Here is an 18,824-nt window from a genome sequence, read left to right on the forward strand (position 1 = left end):
ACCCCCCTGAGTGAGTGCTCACATTCTTCTCAAAGCCCTGATTTACCAAATAAAGATACAAGATGCCCTGGTGAGTTTGAATTTCAGACACACAACAAATTCTGTTTGAGATCTACTGCAAAGTTATTGTTTTGTTTTCTGAAATTCAAAGTGTCTGGGCGTCCTTGGCTGCCCTACCCAGGAACTTCTGAAACACCGGTGGAAAACCACCCGTCAGAGACAAAGAAGGCACGTAGTTTCTGCATCATTCACGCCCAGCTCTGAGACAGTTACCAAGCCCCGGGACAGGCAGGGACAGCTCAACTGCACAGGGCAGCTTTTTCTAATCTTTGTACACTGCTTTACAACCATCTTTAAAACTATTTTTCCAGTTTAAACATGGTGAACATGTCTTCAAGCAAACTTAGGTGTAAAACCGTATTAAATACAGATGGTGATACAAAGGATTTGACACTACATTCATTTGGAATTTAGATTTCAAACATATAAAATGTAATTAATGTCACTTTTGAAGTGAGTTATGTTCAAATTTAAGAACAGATAGGTAAGTTTCACCCTGAAGCTTTCTCTTTCACCTAAGGAAGTCTTCTTTTTACTTCAGCATTTTTTTGGTCTTTTTTCTGAGTCCAGAGAAATTCAAAGTAAAGCACATGTGCCCTCAGTCATCTGTGAATTCCTGTGGAAGATGATTTGTGATTTGTTCGAATGCGTGATGAGGGCCTGGAAGCCTTCTAACCAGGGAAGCGACTCCCCAGTGGCAACCAGGGGTGTGAACCCCGACATCCCCATAGGGGCTTCAGGAGTCCCTGCCTTGGGAGGCGCCCTGTCCTTGCCCATGTCCCTGGGGCTGCCTCTCATGACCTGAGTTTGCTCTCACCTTATTGAAGTGGCATTTAACTCTGAGTGAAATTTCTGCAGACTTCAGGACAGCATCTTCTGAGACTTGATCCTTGGTCCAAAGTAAAATTATGAGCATTTTTGTGGGTTTCAAAGAAAAGCCGTCCGTAGCGGTCCTGCTGGGCCAGATGCAGGCGCAGCTGTGACTGGAGCGTGGGAGGAGGGACGGGGAGCTCATCAGTGTCATTGTCCTCATGAGCGGGGATGGTCCCGAATCTATGCGGCTGCAAGTCCTCTCATTAGGGGGGCGGCTGAGATGAAGCCTGGAGTGTGCTTTCTGCAGGAGCAGACTTCACAGAGGGCAGAGAATCTAGAGACCGGGCAGGCTTTGTGGGTGCTCCTTCAATGAGCTGAACTCACCCAGCATCTCCTGGTGCATCCAGAGGTAGCTGCCACGTGTCACGCCTGGAGACGAGGTCACGCCCCCACCCCCGAGGTCATCACTCTGACTCCACGGCTCCATGTCCATCAGGAGGATGCGCAGTCAGGAGACATTTCCACCAGCAGAACCTTTGTCCTGACCCCACTCTCCCCATCTCCATCTTTAAATAGACAGACAGTAGGGAGGGGTCCCAGAGGGGCTGAGAAGTCCTCACTGGCCTTGCGGCCTCACATGGCTCAGCAGAGATGCAGCCGTGCGGGAGGTCAGCAGGTGTCCAATGGGGAAAAGCGCACAGCCTGAGAGCTGTGAGGTCAGGGTCATTACCAAGGGCTGTGGCCCCACAGCCTCCCACTAGCTTGAGGAACCACTTCTAAGAGCTAGGAGTCTGGCCAGCATGTGTGCAACTGTGGCCAAGCTCACACCAGGTGGAGGCTCTCCTGGTCACAGGAGCAGACGTCTTAGTTGATGGCTTTAGTGCTCTTCTAAGAAGGGGCAAGGCAAGAATTTGGGTTTTAAAGTCTCCCAAAATATCTATCTATCTGAAGGCCTGTTAATGAGTTTTCCTGGAGCACAGAGCACCTCCTCCCTGAACTCCTTTCAGGGGGGACTGAAGGTCAACAGCTGCAGAGGCTTGCGTCTCAGTCCTCCTAGAGCCTGATGGCCAGTGACCTTGTGTAATTGGCAGAGGATCTGAGCGAGGCCAGGGGTGCGAGTGAACTCAAAGTGTGCGGGTGGACCAGGTGGATCAGGGGAAGCAAGGACGAGTGGGTGGAGCACAGGTGGGCTGAGCTGGACGGAGCCCGGGCTTGGCTGAAGAGGGGCCCCACCCCAGAGAGGACCAAGGGCACAGTCGGACTTGGGCGGGTGTGATGCGGGCCTGGGGTCCCCAGGCAGACTTGGAACCTGAATTTAATCGCAAAGTTTCAAGTACTGCTGCCCTCATTTCACATGCCGAGTCGTCCCAGCCACAATGGGAGTCGGGCGTGGCTCTCCCCGGGATGTCCTGGGGGTGGGAGGGGGATGTGTCACAGCCGCTCTTGGGCTCTGCAGGGGAGCTCTGAGGGCAGCAGAAGGGGGAGCAGACATGCCACGACACCGCCTTTTACCCCCAGGCTCCCAGACTTTGCCCACAGCATCCTTTCTCGTCCTGGGAATTCTGTGCAGACTTCATTTGAAAATACCCCTCAGACCTCTGATTCTGCAGGAACTGCGGGGGAGTCACACTGCAGTCGGGGTGGTCGTTTGGTAACCCCACCTGCTGGGAAGCGCAGCGGCCCAGCGGCCCTGGGCCGTCCTGACTTCCCAAGGCTGGAAGGATGGCCGCGCCTCACAGCCACATCCCAGGATTACACCTGGGGAGATGGTGGTGACACGGGGTGGGGAGCCCACAGTGCTGCACGCCTGGCGGCGGCAGGGAAAACACCACATGTGCAGAGCTCGGGCGAGGAGCCGGGCCGGGAGCGGGCCTTCTCCCCTCCCCGTGTCCCCGGTGATGCCACCCCCTCGCTGTCCTCAGTCCTCACTGCAGCGGTGATGCCCTGACACCTGGAGCACACTTGTAAGACTTGACCCCTGACCCCTCAGGAGGGGCGCCAGAGGGAGGGGAGGGCCCACCCCACCCTGTGGGCCCACCCCACCCTATGCCCTGCCTCCACCCGTGCCCCACCGGTGCCCTCTTCTGGGTCACCCCAGACCGTCTCGTCCCGCTGTGGACGCCCTGACTGGCCCTCAGGTGGCCCTGTGCGCATGGGCTACACAGTGCCCAAGTCAGGGTTCTGGGCTGGCCTGAGTGTCGAGAGCTGAGGGGACAAAGCCAGCGGTGAGGCAGGGCTGGAGCCGCTGGTGACGCTGGCGCGGCTCTGAGGGAAGCCCACTTGGTCAGGCCGTAGAGCCAGAAGCAGGCATCGAAGGTGTTTGCCCTCGGCCTTAGCTCCACGTGTGCGGCTGGAGGGTTTTACCGAGCCTCCCTGCACGTGACTGGAGCAGGGACGAGCCACTGGTCACATCCGCCTCACAGCCCAGGGCTGACCTTTGCACGCCGCGGGTCGTTCCGTGTCCTCCGATGATGAGACCTACCTGCCCTGGTAGGAGGCCGCTGGTGGGTGGTACACGCTGGACTCTGTCTGTCCATCCACATCTGCTGGGCGTTTTGTCATTGTGTGACGTCAGCTCATAGTTCAAGTTCATACTGTAAAAACTCGTCCCTTTGTTTCTGTGCTTGTGTGTGTTTAAGGAGAACAAATGGGATCTGAATCTAAGGCTCCTTGTTTCAGTTTATCCTCCTTTATTCTCAGTGACCCACCTCATGTAGACGGTTTTCAAGTTAATAACACTGACCACGTGAACATGGTCTCCATGGCAACTGTATTTAATTAGCACTCCACATCCTATTGCATTATGCTTCTAAACAAATGAAACGTGGCATCTTCAGTTTCATATTATCTTTAATGCGGTCACCTGACCGGCCAGCTTTGTCATTGATGGCTTATTAGCAGGAAAACAGGACTTCAGATATGCAGAAAGTCCTCCTAGCCATTACAAATGGGGCATACTGAATTATGTGAAATATTTCAAATGAGCTCTTTTGCAAAGTACTTACCCCAATCCAGACAGACATCTATGAGACATGTAGACACGTATAAGGCTTGTACTTTAAAAGAAGCACCTGGGAGACCCCATAAGATGAAAGACCATCAGGATTAACCCGAGGCGTGACCACAGCTGTGAGTACCTTTCACAGCCAGACCTCCCACCTTCTCCCTTAGCGTCCTGTATACTCACTGCGAGTGGGCGTTGCCTTTTTGCTGGTTTGGAGATGATGAAAATGTCAGTGAGGTGATCAATAGTGTCCTAAAACGAAGCCTCCTGTGACTGTAACGTGTAACTGTATTCGGGATTGATAGAAGGATGTAATTACCAGGATGTTGGACACCTGCATGAACACAGGTCTGAATATGTAATTCTATTTAGAGTCATATTGTAGAAATACGGGCTCAAATGATGGTACATATATGAACCTTACCTGAAGCACCCCATCCCCGGCTGTCTGCACCCACTCCCCCTGGCGTGGGACAGATGTCCCTGGGCCGCCTAGCAGCTCGCAAGGAGCCCAGAGCAGCCAGCAGACGGAAGCACCCAACTCACTGAGTGAGCCCAGTTCAGATGGCCACTGGCGTCTCTGGGTCCAGCTCCCTGGGTCCAGCTGGACAAACAGCCAGGCCTTTCAGCTCTTTGGCTTCGCTGTCCATCTGGGAAGGGAGGGCCAGGGAGAGATGACCCCCAAGGCCTTGTACATCACATACTGCTAAGATGCAGCGTCCGTTTCTATGCTGACCACAGAGCTGATAATGGAAAATCAATGCCAGGACCTGGGATGTTCTCCCAACAGAAGGAAATGAGATATGAACAAAAGTGACCTAAGATGAACTAATATTCACAAGAGAACAGTGACTGCAGATGTTCAGTTTGGCGGAATAGGCTTCTAGATGACAGAGGGGCCTCCTCAGGGCCATGCGGGGCTCACCAGGGCTCACTGGCCCACGTGGGCTGAGCAGCTGGGTTTGCAGAATCCTGTCCACAGGCAGAGAATCTGCAGGAACCCAGAGCGCAGCCAAGACCCCTTGCACAGCCCCTAGAGCGGGTGCCTCCGTGGGGCAGACGTGCGCCTGCCACCGCGGGGCTATCATCAGAAAAGTGCTGGCTCCTGCACTTTCGGCCCCCGATGCCAGTGCAGGTCATGGGCGTCTGCACGGGTGGGAAAGCACGTCCTGTGCTGAGAGTCTGCGGAGGGGAGCATGGAGCCGCACTGAACCGTGACTGTCTCTCTCTTTGCAGAGGAGGAGGGCGCGGACCTGGCCCAGCCGGGCATCAGCTTCCCGGGGCCGGCTGAGGACGACCCAGGTAGAGTACCCCGCACCGGGCGCTGCTCGGGGCACCGGCACCCTGCTTACAAAGGGCTTCACATGTACAGTTGCCCTCAGGGCTGCTAGTCAGATCCAAGTAGATGTGGTGAGAGATTTTCCTAAATAGCAGTTTGTAAACACCGTGGGCACTCTAGGTGAGAACACATTTGCTCCAGATCATCATGGATGAATTATTAAATAGTTATTACTGTTAATTATTAAGGCCGCAGTAACATAATTGAGACGTGTCTACATGTGTAGAATGAGACCCCTCTCCATTCTTCCTCCTTCACTAAAACCCTCAGTCAATCTGAGGGAGCGAAAGGCTGTTTTATTTGCTTTTTTTTTGGGTAACTGTTACTTGACATTAAACAGCTGAATTCTCCAGGCGAGGCCAGCTCCACTGTGGTTTGGATGCTGAGTGCAATTATGTGCTTGCTTCCAAATTACTGTCATACTCTTTTTTCCCCAGTGCTCATTAAAATCACGTGCAAATTTTATTTTTATGCGCCATGGACACAGTGAAGCTGGAACCAGACTCAGCCATCACCGATTGACATGGAGTCGGGCTTACATAAAACGGGGCAAGTGCTCCTGCTGGAAACAAGGAGCGTTGGATAAATTCAGCGTCAAACGGTTGAACGGCATCCACATGAAACTTAGCTGAGAATACACGCCCTCTCCGCGGCCCAGGGCTCCTGGACGTCCACCTAATGAGGTTATTCACCAGAAGGACTTGCAGCTGCCTCCTCGGCTTCTCACGCCCGTCTGCCGTGGCTGCACTGAGGCCAGCTTATGCACCATAAGTCTGCTTTCTATTCTATTTAAATTTGAATTTTTCTTAATTTGTATCCAATCTTTAGCCAGTGATATGTTTCTCATTGATTGGCTTCAAGAATAATATTGAAATCACAGGAGTTCTCTTGTGTATAGCTGTGTTTTCTTTAAAAGGAAATTAGAACCAGAAAAAGTTTGCTTTTCAATGTAAAATTGTGAAACCAGGGGTAGTCCTAAAGGAATGAAAGTATGTTACTGGTTATGATTGAACTAGAAATTGATTTCCAACTGGCCAGTTTAACCAAGCCTTTCTCTATCTGGAAATTGGCCAATACAATTATTTATTGTAAAAACTCCTTCTTAGAAGGAGTTCTGGCTGTGTTGTTGGAATGAATCCGCATGCGATGGTTTTGGTTTCACTCTGTGAAGCTTCCAGATGAAAGGGTGACTCGTGGGCCGTCTGTCTCCTGAGACATTGATGGTACCTCACCTGCATTTGTCCTGGGTCTGAGACGGCTCAGCATCAGTACTGTGTCTGTGGCAGCCTCCCATTTCTGTAGCGGGACTTGGCACCCTGAGATTACGTCTCCATGTCCATGGTGGGGAGCCCTGGGGGCTGATGCAGGGGCTGCATCCACCCAGGAGCTGACCCTCTGGGCGGGCGCAGTCTGCGGGGTGCTGTGTCCCCTGGGCCAGCCCAGCCCGAGTGCGGGGGCCTGACTCTCATTGTTGGGGAGAAGCCACCCCACCATTAGGGACAGAAGGTGCTTAGTGGTCCGTCTCTGCAGTCTGGATGTGAGGGGAGGGTGGTGCCTCCAGTGAGCAGAACAGGCATGCTTCGAAGGACTTGGGGAGAGACCAGCTGGAGGATGTGGTGACTTGGCCACAGAGTCACTCTGGGAATGTTGCCCCGTCCCCACGTGGTCACCACGGAGGCCCCATCAGCCGTCAGGCGACTCAGGAAAGAGCCACGTGGCTGCTAGACTGGCTGTGGCTCCAGGCAGCAGTGTGCCCACAGGAGCGGGGCCCAGGGGTCTCGAGCAGCCCACCCGCTGAAACCCAAGGGTGCAACCCGCCTCTCATGGTCAGCATCACCTGGGGCATGTGGGCACTGGTTCCTGGTGGGCTTGTTGTCTGTAAGCAGTCTCTAGTGACTCCATCTCGTGCCTCAGGCCAGGGACACGGCGTAGAGCATGTGCAAGCATCATTTATAGAAGGTTCCTGAAAGGAAGGGAGGAAAGAACAGAGGGAGAAAGGAAGGTGAGAAGGTCTGAGCTATGTTCCCAGTGCTGCTACAGAAAGTAACTGGGAGCAGACATCGTCATTTTAGACATTTTCCTAACTGAGTTTTCTAGTTTCCTCATCTCTAAATCAAGAAGGTGAAAATGGACAAGTTTTTAAAGGCTCTTCTGAGCTTCTGATTCTACCATGTTGCATTAAAATTTAAAACACTTCCTAATGATGTGAACACTGTTGCAGTGAAATGAGTCACCACCATTTACAAAACTCAGACGTTTTACTGCCTGGTCGAGGTTAAAGGCATAAAACAGTGGAGGAACTCTTCCTCTGGTCCCATTCAAGATACTGCTTATTTTTCTTAACTGGCCTCAATTTCAAAAGCGCCAAGGACAGGTATGTGACATTCACTGAAAACCCTTAAATTTTCTTCAGTGACAGATGAGTGAAGTCATCTTTTTGGAGATGAGACCCACACTCCTTGCCTTTAGCCATTTCAGGGCTCAGACGTTCTCTCTGAAGGGTGTCATGCGTGAAAAGTAACTTTATGATGGGCAAAATGGCCATGAAAGAGAGGAAGATAAAGAAGGTTTCTGTGAAATTAATCTAAAGTCAGTGATAAAAGTGCATTAATGCCACATATTCAAAGTGACTACAAAAGAAGAGAAAACCCACTTTTCCCAGAAGAAGCATTTCAAGAGAAGACTCTCAGAGGCAGTGAAATTAAATTGCCTGCCAGTGATTTTTGTGACATTGGCTCAGTTATAGGAGATGTGATTTCTAATAATGGCTTTTCTTCATTCCTGTGAATGCTATGTTTAAGTCGGTTGTGATGAGTTGGTGATTTATAAACATTTATGAGGACTGTTCTGTTGAACCAAACTTTGCACCAGCAAGTCAATTACAAACTGAAATAAAAAAAAAAAAAAGGTGGACGAAATGATCAAAGAATGTTAGGCAAATATTATGTGAAACAAAACACGGAGAAAAAGGACATACTGTGCAGCTTTAAAAATACCTGAATATAAAATAACAGCTGCCAATACCTAAAGCCTTCTTCAGGATGGGGGCAGGTTGTGAAAATATTTTAATAAAGCACATTACGTGGCATTGTTAAGGTCTGCACACCATGTAACTGCGTGACTGTCTCATAGTAATCTGACACAAAACTCATTTCAAAAGAACTGCCCTTTCAGAACTCCTTTTTGCGTCCTTTTATAATCGCCCCTCAATGTACGTATAGAGGTGTAACTCTGCAACTTGAGCAGCGTCCACACTTAATTCCTTCAGGTAAATTTCTAGAAGTTTCTAGAAACAGTGGACACGGTGCCTCACCACATTTGTGTCTGGACAGTGACGTATCCACTTACTGCATCCTTCCATCCTGCCACCTCAGAGCACCCCCCCCTTGCCCCTGTCCACTGCAGAGCCCCCCAAGGGGATCCCTGCACCCTGGAGAGTGTGACATCCCTTGTCAGAAGCTTCAGAAAATGAAAGGTCACATGCCAGCTGGCAAGGGGACAGTCCAAAACATGTATCTTATTTGGTAACTTCATGTTAAAACTTAATTTCTGCACAAATCAAAATCAGTCTTAAGAGTTACCAATACTTGTTTCTGTGACAATCAGGAGACTGCGTTTCTTCATCTGCATTCCTGGAGCGTGCGCCCGAGCTCTTCCCTGAGCATCAGTGTTTAACTTACACGGTTCCCGAGCCTGGATGCTGCAGGGTGAATTATGGCTCCTCTCCTGGCCGATTCCCTTCTCGAACAGTAAATCTATCGACTCATTCCCACCTCGGAGACTGCGTGTGTGGCTTTGTCTTACTCCATTTCAGCTGCTGTTAAAAAAAAAAAAAAAAGTGCCACAGACTAGGGGCTTGTAAAGAGCGGGCGTTTATTTCTCCAGCTCTGGAGGCTGGGGGTCAGGGCAGAGTGCGAGCAGAGGCGGTGTCAGGGAGGACCCGCTTGCTGGATCACGGAGGGCTCTGCTCACTGTGTCCTCCCATGGAGGCGGGGCTGGAGGCTCCCGGGGGTCTCTGCTGTCAGGGCACTGGTCCTCCCACCCCTGTGACCTCATCACCTCCCAAAGGCCCCCTCCTGACACCACGACCTTGCAGCTTAGGGAACAGCAGACTTCCTTCTTCCACACAGCAGCCACCATGCACCACCAGCAGGATGCCTGACTCTGCAGCCCCCATGTGGCCAAGGAGGAGTCGGAAAGAAGCCAGCACATCACCTCTGTGTGTACGAGAGAAATGAACTCAGTCCTGCGAGGGGCACCGATGGCATTCATTGAAACGCGGCAGACCTGGGGCCAGAGAGCCTGCTGAAGAGGGCTGCTTCCATCACCGTCTCAGGGACAAGCCCGTTTCCAGACACGGAGGAGCAGCAACGCTGTTCCTGCCACCAAACCCGAGGGCCAAGGGGCCCGTGCCGTGGGACAGGCCCCTCTCCAGGGCTCGGGGGTGCAGACAGGGAGGGTTGCGTGGGCACCGGGTTGCCCCTGAACTTGGAAGACAGGCCCTGGCTCCCTGACATAGGTCTGGCTCCCTCAGAGTTATTCTAGAAATCAACCTCCATGGCTCCTAACCTCATCTGCAAACACTGAAAGCAGGGATTCCAAGACTGCTTTTTGATTTTGAGGATTTGCATGTGTGTAAGGGTTTGCCTCTTCAACTGCCTGTGACTCAAAAGCACACATCCGTTCAGACCCGAGTCAGAAGTCAGCCGGATGTGTGTCTGTCTTGTCATGTGGACAGACGCTTAGGTAGAAACAGGGCGGTGTTCTGATCTGTTTGGGGATCGCGCTTGTGAAGCCTGGCATCCGGACGTAGAAAGCGAGTGGAAGTGAGCGGTCAGCTGGCGGGGGTGAGGCCAGGCTTCTGGAGGAGCTCTGTGGTCTGTGGAAATGAGAAGGAGCGGACGCACTGGGGCTGTGAGAAGTCTCACCAGGGCTCAGCGGTTGTCACAGCCCTTGTTTATTGTTGGCATCAAGCCTGAGGCGGGCGCTGGTGTGCTTCTCAGTCACTCGGTCCTGTCCTACTCCTTTGCTGTTGTTGCTGCTTAGTCACGAAGTCGTGTCCAACTCTTTGCAACCCCGTGGACTGTAGCCCACCAGGCTCCTCTGTCTGTGGGGTCCTCCAGGCAAGAATACTGGAGTGGATTGCCATTCCCTCCTCCATGGGACCTTCCCCACCCAGGGATCGAACCCATATCTCCTGCATTGCAAGGCAGGTTCATTACCACTGAGCCACCAGGGAAGCCCTTGGCAATTAGCAATCCAAGGAACAGAATGAAAAAAGAAAGGGAAGGGGGCTTAGGTGGCTCCAAGGACCCCTGCAGTGCTTCCTGCTGCTGATGGGCACCTCGTCCAGTGAGCCAAACCCCACGGCATCCTCAGGACACCTGTGCGGGGACTGAAGCCCACAGAGGTCAGTGATTGTCCCAGGCCACTGATAAAAGAGAAGCCACTCTGAATCTGAGCTGAACCAGGGTGGAATCATTCTACCCCTTGGATCTTCCTTCTCCAAGAAACCAAAATATCCTACATCCCGTCCAGTGTATCCAGTTTATAAACAAAAGGCCACCATGGATTTGGCACCTGAACTTGAGCTGTTCTGAGGTTGAGGATAAGTTACGCCTAGACATGGAACCGACAGGTGCACGTGAGGGGGTGCTCTATCTGCTTGCTCAGTTGCTGTCAAGAACTGGACATATCTCCGTGTTTGTTCTAGCTTCTCAACCAGAAAGTGCCCTCCAGGCCACAACTTAATTCAGCTGAAAGCCATTGCTATGAACAAGCATTCCTATCATCACCAGAGAATGGAGCTGAAAGGGTTTCAACCAATGAGGTCCTCAGGATGGCGGCTGCATTGTCTGTTGTGCCGTGTGGATGGAATTGGACCCCGAAGTCTGTTTAGTCATTTAAAAGAGAACTGTTACGTTCCGTCTTATCAAGTGGAACAAAAAGCATGCATGTTTTATGTCAACGCTAGCTTTCCCAAATCATAGATCTGACTGAAAAATAAATGCCAGCTGTGATTAGCATTAAACTTGTAACTAACAATGCACAGAAGCCTCTTTGAATCCATGCCCACGACCCACCTGCATCACCTCAGCGGCAGAATGAAGGCTGGGGCCCCTGCCCCACCCCAAGGCTCCCACGCAGCAGAAGGGGCCCTGGGCAGAGAGACCACAGTGAAACTCCTTGTGCAAACCGCAGAAAGCAGTTACATGACAGGACAAGCATATGACCCAATACACAGAAATGTTAAATATAACAATGCCCTATAAACTAAAAATAACCCAGTAATTGTATTTACATTTATCCTGACAGTATAATCAAAGTTACTTATTTCACACAATTTCCTAAGCATAAGATCACTCTTTCTGCAAATTGTGGTTAAATTACCAGAGGTATTAGGGATGGAGGTTAAAGGATATTTGCTCCAGCCACGTGTGTATGGCTATTCTTCCTTGAACCTTAATGCCCACATACTTTACAATACTCTAATACAATTAGAGTATTACAGATTCTCTAATTTTTAGAAAATTAGAGCCCCAAATTCTAAGGTTTCCCTCAGGCTTCACTGTATACTCTTATTAAGTGAAGCCAAGACTCACAGTAAACCAAACAGGAAAACACCCACACTCAAGGTTGTTAATAATTCAAAACATTGCACCAACTGGTCTTGTCAAGCAGTTCGCTTTGCTGAAAATTCTGCGGACTGCAGCTGATTGCAGATGCCCACGCACACTAGCTTGTGCGCGCTAGCTCACTGCCACGTCCATGAAGCTGAGACCAGGAAACGCTAGTAACTTTTACGCATTCGTCTGAAGACTCATGAGACAAACTGTGTGTAAGTTATTAATAACATTTCCTAAAGGAAAGTCGGCACCCAAGTCTCTAATCTGGCTTCCCCGTGACCCTGGCTCTAGCCTGGGAGGTGAGCGTGTAGCCAAGCTGCTCTAAGTGTTCTCACTGTCATCTCAGGGACATAGGGGAGGGGACAGGAGGGTCCACGTGGCCCCGGCTGGCGTGGGGTCCCTGCACAGCGGCAGCCCCATGTCCTCCAGCCTGGCGGGAGGAGGGAGAGAGGAAAGAGATGCTGTACCGTCACAGGGAGCTGGCCATCACCAGCACCCGCCGTCTGTGCACGCACCAGCCTGTCACCACCCAGCATACGCCTGCCTCCCAGAGACAGATGCTGGCTGGAAACTGATGAGGAGACAGAGCTCCTGAGCCCAGAAATGATGGTGAGTCTCCGGAGCTTGTCTGCGGGCACGGCCTGGCGGGAACCACAGCCTTCCTCGGTTAAAGCTCCTAATTACGCTCCAGTCCTCGAAACTAGAAGGTGAACTCTTTAGTCAATAATCAGAGCCAAGGGAAGTGATGGAACCATGCCGAGGGGTCAGGGCCCGTTTCCCACCCCCGACCAGGCTCATACCATAATCAACAGCACAGTGTCCAACCCTGCAGAGTCGGAGATCCAGCCAGCCACCCCCCGTCAGGGGGGCACTGAAACCCTGCCACGTAAAAATGGCCGTTTAGATCTGGACGCAAAAGATGCCAATAACCCTGCATTGTTTTCTGAAAATTCTTGGTTCTTCAGGCTGTGCAGGGCTTTGGCTTTCTTTAACGGAGCACATTCGGGCGCCCCCTGCAGAGAACGCCGCCGCTGAGCTGAGCAGTTGGGGGAGCATGGGGCCAGGGGCCAGGTGGACGTGGAGGGGGCGGGGAAGCAGAGTCGGGTGGGACGAAGATGTCCACATGCCTGTGTGCTAAGTTGCTTCAGTTGTGTCCAACTCTTGTGACCCTGTAGACTGTGGCCCACCAGGTCCTCTGTCTGTGAGATTCTCCAGATAAGAATACCGGAGTGGGTTGCTGTGCCCTCCTCAAGGGGATCATTCTGACCCAGGGATGGAACCCACATCTGTTACATCTGCCTGCATTGGCAGGTGGGTTCTTTACAGCCAGTGTCCACAATTAGTCAGAAATAAGAATATCTGTCCAGTGCAGGGTGTCCTCTCCTGGCCCGCAGGCCGCCCACTTTGCAGCCGAGGGTGTCCTTGGGACAGAAGACAAGGGCGGGGTGAGATGCACTCCCCTCGCCTGGTAGATGCAGGAGCCCTGGCCCATGCGGGGAGGTCGGCCTCAGAGCCAGAGAAGGTGGGAGCCAGCTCCCCAGAGCCCCCGCCCAGGAGGACCCAGCCTGGCTACTGTCTGTCTGCCCTGTCCCCCAGCAGGATCTAGTTCAGATTTCCAAGCCCCACAAACTAAGATAAACGTAAGATAAATATTTAGGTGTACAATTTGTTTTCTGTTAATGTTTATGAAAGGTTTAAGGTCTGTATCCAGATTCTTTTTTTCTTTTTTACATCTGAATATCTAGTTGTTCCAGGATTGTGGCAATATTGAGTCTTCCTATAATATACATAACTATGACCAACCTAGATAGCATATTAAAAAGCAAAGATGTTACTTTGCCAAAAAAGGCCCATCTAGTCAAAGCTATGGTTTTTCCCATTAGTCATGTATGAGTGTGAGAGTTGGACTATAAAGAAAGCTGAGCACCAAAGAATTGATGCTTTTGAACTGTGTTGTTGGAGAAGACTCTTGAGAGTCCCTTGGACTGCAAGGAGATCTGACCAGTCCATCCTAAAGGAGATCAGTCCTGAATATTCATTGGAAGGACTGATGCTGAAGCTTAGACTCCAATACTTTGGCCACCTGATACAAAGAACTGACTCATTGGAAAACACCCTGCTGCTGGGAAAGATTGAAAGCAGGAGGAGAAGGGGATGACAGAGGATGAGATGGTTGGATGGCATCACCGACTCAATGGACATGACCTTGAGCAAGCTCCAGGAGATGGTGAAGGACATGGAAGCCTGGTATGCTGCAGTCCATGGGTCGCAAAGAGCTGGACACAACTTAGTGAATGAACAAACAACAACAAATCAATATACATGAAATAGCTCTTCATTTGTTTAGATCTTCTTTGATTTCTTTCATCAGAATTCTGTAGTTTTCCTCATATAGACCTTGTATACATTTTATTAGACGTACACTATTATTTCATTTTTTGTTGCCAGTATAAATGGCTTTGCATTTTTAATTTCAAAATCCTATTGCTCTTTGCTAGTATGTAAGACAGCAGTTAACTTTTCAGTGTTAACCTTGTATTCTGCAACCTTGCTGTAATCACATGTTATTTCCAGGAATTTTTTAATTGATTCTTTGGGATTTTCTACATGGAAAATCATGTCATTTGCAAACAATAAGGATTTTATTTCTTCCTTGGCAATCTGTATACTTTTTATTTCCTCTTTTTGGTCTCATTATGTTAGCTGAGAATTCCAGTATGATCTGGTGAGGGTCATCCTTACCTTGTTCCCAATTTAGCTGGAAAACATCTGGTTCCTCACCATGAAGTGGTATTAACAGTAAGTTTCCACTCGTGTGTTTTATCAAGTTGAAGTCCCCTTCTGTTCATAGTTTACTGAGAGTTTTTATTGTACGTGGGGGTTGGACTTTGTCAGGTGCTTTTTTTTTGCATCTGTTGATATGATCACGTGGTTTTTCTTTTTAAACTTGCTGATGTGGGGATTACATCATTGATTTTTAAATTTGGAACCAATCTTGCATACTTGAAATCAGTCCCTCTTGGTCAGAGTCGTCAGTGTGCACAAACCCCCCGTCTGTGGCTTGGAGGGAAGTCGCCAAATGCACTGAATGCTGAGCACTGAGGACAGAGCAGTGCTGGAGGCCGGGGGACACAGTGTGGCCGTGTCCCTTCTCGATTCCTCCATCATGAAGAATTTTGCTAGTGTGGTATCTCCAGTGACAGAGAGGTTCCTTTTTGCCAGAGACTATGTTCCATTGGTGTGTCTCGGTCCCTACCTCTTCCCAGCCTTGAGTGATGGGGGTCAGCCAGACACGGAGAAGGTTGACTGCATTCTGTTGGTGGACCCAGGAGCAGGTCAAGAGAGTCGGACTTCAGGACAGTAATCTTGGGGACCTTCTTTTAGTGTGGCCAGTAAACACGTAGGAAGCTCATACCAGGTGCTGAGAACACAGGCCCCGGGCTCGGGGTTTGTGGCCACCAGCATGCTTCTAGTCCCCGGGAGATCCCCCCATCAGTACAAGGGTACCAATGCCTCCCTGTGTGGCTGTCATTAGGACTTAGGTAACAGGGTAAGCAGCCAGCGGAACATGGGAGTGCAGTGCAGAGGCTTCTGTTTGAGCAAAAAGAAGAAAAATGAGCAAGCAGCATGAGAAGATGGAAATTATCTATTCTGGATAATAATTCAAAAACTTTCAGGTTTTATGGCATTAAATGTTTCCCAAACAAATAAATCATATTAACTATCAAACAACAATCATTTATCCTTCCTGTAGTCTTGTGTGAAAAATATGATGTGACAAATTTTGGAACAAAACACCGAAGACTAGCTCTGCAGAGAAGGGTACAGCTTTGCACTTTCTCCTCTGTCTTTACCATAACTGTGTGGGATACAGAGGCTGAGGCGAAGGGGAGATGGCTGTCCAAGGAGTGAGCATTGCTGGCATCCAGGCAGTGCCAGAGACCAGCAGGACAACCTTGGAGGTCACCTCACTGTCCCCCATAGAGGCCCCTCACAGAATGAGCTGGGGGAGGGCACAGTCCCCCCGGGCTCTCAGGGACCCCAGAACATTAAGACACGACCCTTCAGTGGGACAGTCGGGGCATCACGGCCTCTGTGCTTTCCTGCCCATAGGGAGAGTGGACCCGGTCGTCAGCAGCATCCCCAGCCTGCAGTCTCAGACTACACAGACTCAGCTGCAGGCGGCCCCCACCTAGCACGGCAGCCGCGGGGTCTCTGAGCCGTCCTGGGTATTCCACAACAGACCCGCAACGGGGCTGTGGAGCCGTCTGCAGAAGATGCAAGGACATGGGGTACCAGCCCCGCTCTGCAGGATCCCGAGGCAGAATCCAGGCCACTCAGAACACAGAGGCTCCAAGAGTTCTGGGAGCACCCGGACCCCACAGGGCAGGACTCAGTGCCTGGTGCTCCAGGCCTCTGCTCCACGCCGGGTCGGCTCCAGCAGGAGGGACACATGGCTCCTGAGCACCCGCGTCTGCCCTTTGATGAAAGACGAGACCCCAAGCGCATGTCCATGCCAGCCTCTCTCAGCACCTCGCGAACTTAGGGATTTGAAAGGAATCTGTTGAATGAATCAGCTGAATAAAACAGTTCAGTTGAACGCATTCAGTCAGGAGCTGGACTCCTCTCACGGCTCAGGAGTCGTATCCTCAGCAGGGCGCACAGACCGTGCCAGGTTGTGGGAAACCTGGGCCCAGGCTGCAGACCCCGGAGGTGGAGTCAGGTCTCCTCCTGTTCGGGGCTTGGGGAGAGGGAAGTCAGGCTGTGGCGGCTGCAGGAAGCTGCCTCATCTCTGGGATGGTTTGCTGTTCCAGCAGGTCTGTATTCTAGGGGGTGGGCAGGAGCGGCCAAGGGGACTGTCCAGGGTGGGGAGCCTCTGGGCAGCAGGGCCGCGCTGGCCTTGAGCCCTGAGGCTGGGCTGGAGCCTGGACTCCGTGAGCAGCTACAGGCCTCTTCAGGCAGCCTCCGCAGAGCCTGGGCACAGCCTGGGGCGGGCCCTGGGCTCACACTGCCGGGTCAAGGAGAGAAGGACTGGTTCCTCCCTAAGCTGTGCTTCTGAGAGTACCGAGCCTAAAGTTCCATCCCAGGGACTCGGGCGGCCGCATGGAGGTAGTGCGGACCAGGGCGGGGACCAGGACCAGGGCAGGCACCATGGACCAGGGCGGGCACCAGGACCAGGGCAAGCACCACGGACCAGGGCAGGCAGCATGGACCAGGGCAGGCACCAGGACCAAGGCAGACAGCACGGACTAGGGCAGGCACCACGGACCGGCTCAGGCACCAGGACCAGGGCAAGCACCGTGCACCAGGTCGGGCACCAGGACCAGGGTGGGCACTGCAGATCAGGGTGGGCACCAAGACCAGGGCAAGCACCATGCACCAGGTTGGGCACCAGGACCAGGGTGGGCACCAGGACCAGGGCAAGCAGCATGGACTAGGGTGGGCACCATGGAGCACGACGGGCACCATGGACCAGGGTGGGCACTGCAGACTAGGGTGGGGACCAGGACCAGGGAAGGCAGCACAGATCAAGGTGGGCACCGGGACCAGGGTGCCCACCACAGACCAGGGTGGGCAGCACGAACCATTGTGGGCACCATGGACCAGGGCGGGCACCGGGACCAGGGTGGGCACTATGGACCAGGGTGGGCACCACAAGATCAGGGCAGGCACTGTGGACCAGGGAGGGCACCAGGACCATTGTGGGCAGTGTGGACCAGGGTGGGCACCGGGACCAGGGCGGGCACCGGGACGAGGGTGGGGACCAGGATAAGGGCAAGCAGCATGGATTAGGGTGGGCACTGTGGACCACGATGGGCACCATGGACCAGGGCAGGCATTGTGGACTAAGGTGGGGACCAGGACCAGGATGGGCACCGCGGATCAGGGCGGGCACCGTGGACCAGGGCAGGCACCAGGACCATTGTGGACAGTGTGGACCAGGGCGGGCACCAGGACCAGAGCAGGCACCGTGGACCAGGGTGGGCACTGCAGATCAGGGTGGGCACCGTGGACCAGGGTGGGCACCAGGACCATTGTGGGCACCACGGACCAGGGTGGGCAGTGCGGATCAGGGCGGGCACCAGGACCAGGATGGGCACCGTGGATCAGGGTGGGCACCGTGGACCAGGGCGGGCACCAGGACCAGAGCAGGCACTGTGGACCAGGGCGGGCAGCGTGGATCAGGGCGGGCACCGGGACCAGGATAGGCACCATGGATCAGGGTGGGCACCATGGACCAGGGCGGGCACCAGGACCAGAGCAGGCACCGTGGACCAGGGCGTGCAGCGTGGATCAGGGCGGGCACTGGGACCAGGATAGGCACCATGGATCAGGGTGGGCACCGTGGACCAGGGCGGGCACTGTGGACCAGGGCGGGCACCGTGGACCTGGGCGGGCACCGGGACCAGGGCAGGCACTTGGACCTGGGCGGGCAGTGTGGACCAGAGCGGGCACCACAGACCAGTGCACATGCGTTTCTTCCTCCCCGTCCTGGAGGCTAGACACGGAGATGGAGGCGCCGCAGGGCAGCCCCAAGGCCTGTCTCCGAGCCGTTTGGACAGCGCTCTCCTCCTGTGGTCGTCCCTCCACACCTGCCTGTGTCCTGGTCTCCTCCTCTCAGGACACCGTCACATTGCACTCGGCCTCGCTGGGGACCCTCCCCTCCAGATGCGTCTCCGGCACACAGGCAACAGAATGGGGCCGTCAGCGCGCTACCAGAGCCGAGCTAGGAGGGGCTGCGGAGTGGGAGACCCCCCCACCCAGCCCCAGCAGCTTTCCTATCGTCCTTTCTCTTGCTTCATGTTTAAATTTTTTAATTTTACTTCCCTTTCTCCTTTCTGTTTGTAAAACCAAATCAAATCCTTATTGGAGCGTGTCAGCATTTAAATAAACAAGCAAACTTGAGACGGACTTTCTAATATCACGGGAAACACCCTTGTGCAGAAGTGACGTCATCACCTAAGACTGCTCCTTCTGGAGA

General features: G+C 52.6%; 1 protein-coding gene across 1 annotated transcript in view; it reads left to right on the plus strand.

The window, feature by feature from the left end:
• The window catches only part of DLGAP2 (DLG associated protein 2), a 603,057-nt gene that overhangs the window by 478,173 nt on the left and 106,060 nt on the right, over nt 1-18,824 (plus strand). Inside the window, 1 exon segment of the mRNA XM_024986325.2 lies at nt 5,114-5,179. Within this exon segment, the coding sequence (XP_024842093.1) occupies nt 5,114-5,179 (66 nt within the window).

Source organism: Bos taurus, chromosome 27, assembly GCF_002263795.3.
Source record: "Bos taurus isolate L1 Dominette 01449 registration number 42190680 breed Hereford chromosome 27, ARS-UCD2.0, whole genome shotgun sequence".
NCBI classification, from domain to species: domain Eukaryota; kingdom Metazoa; phylum Chordata; class Mammalia; order Artiodactyla; family Bovidae; genus Bos; species Bos taurus.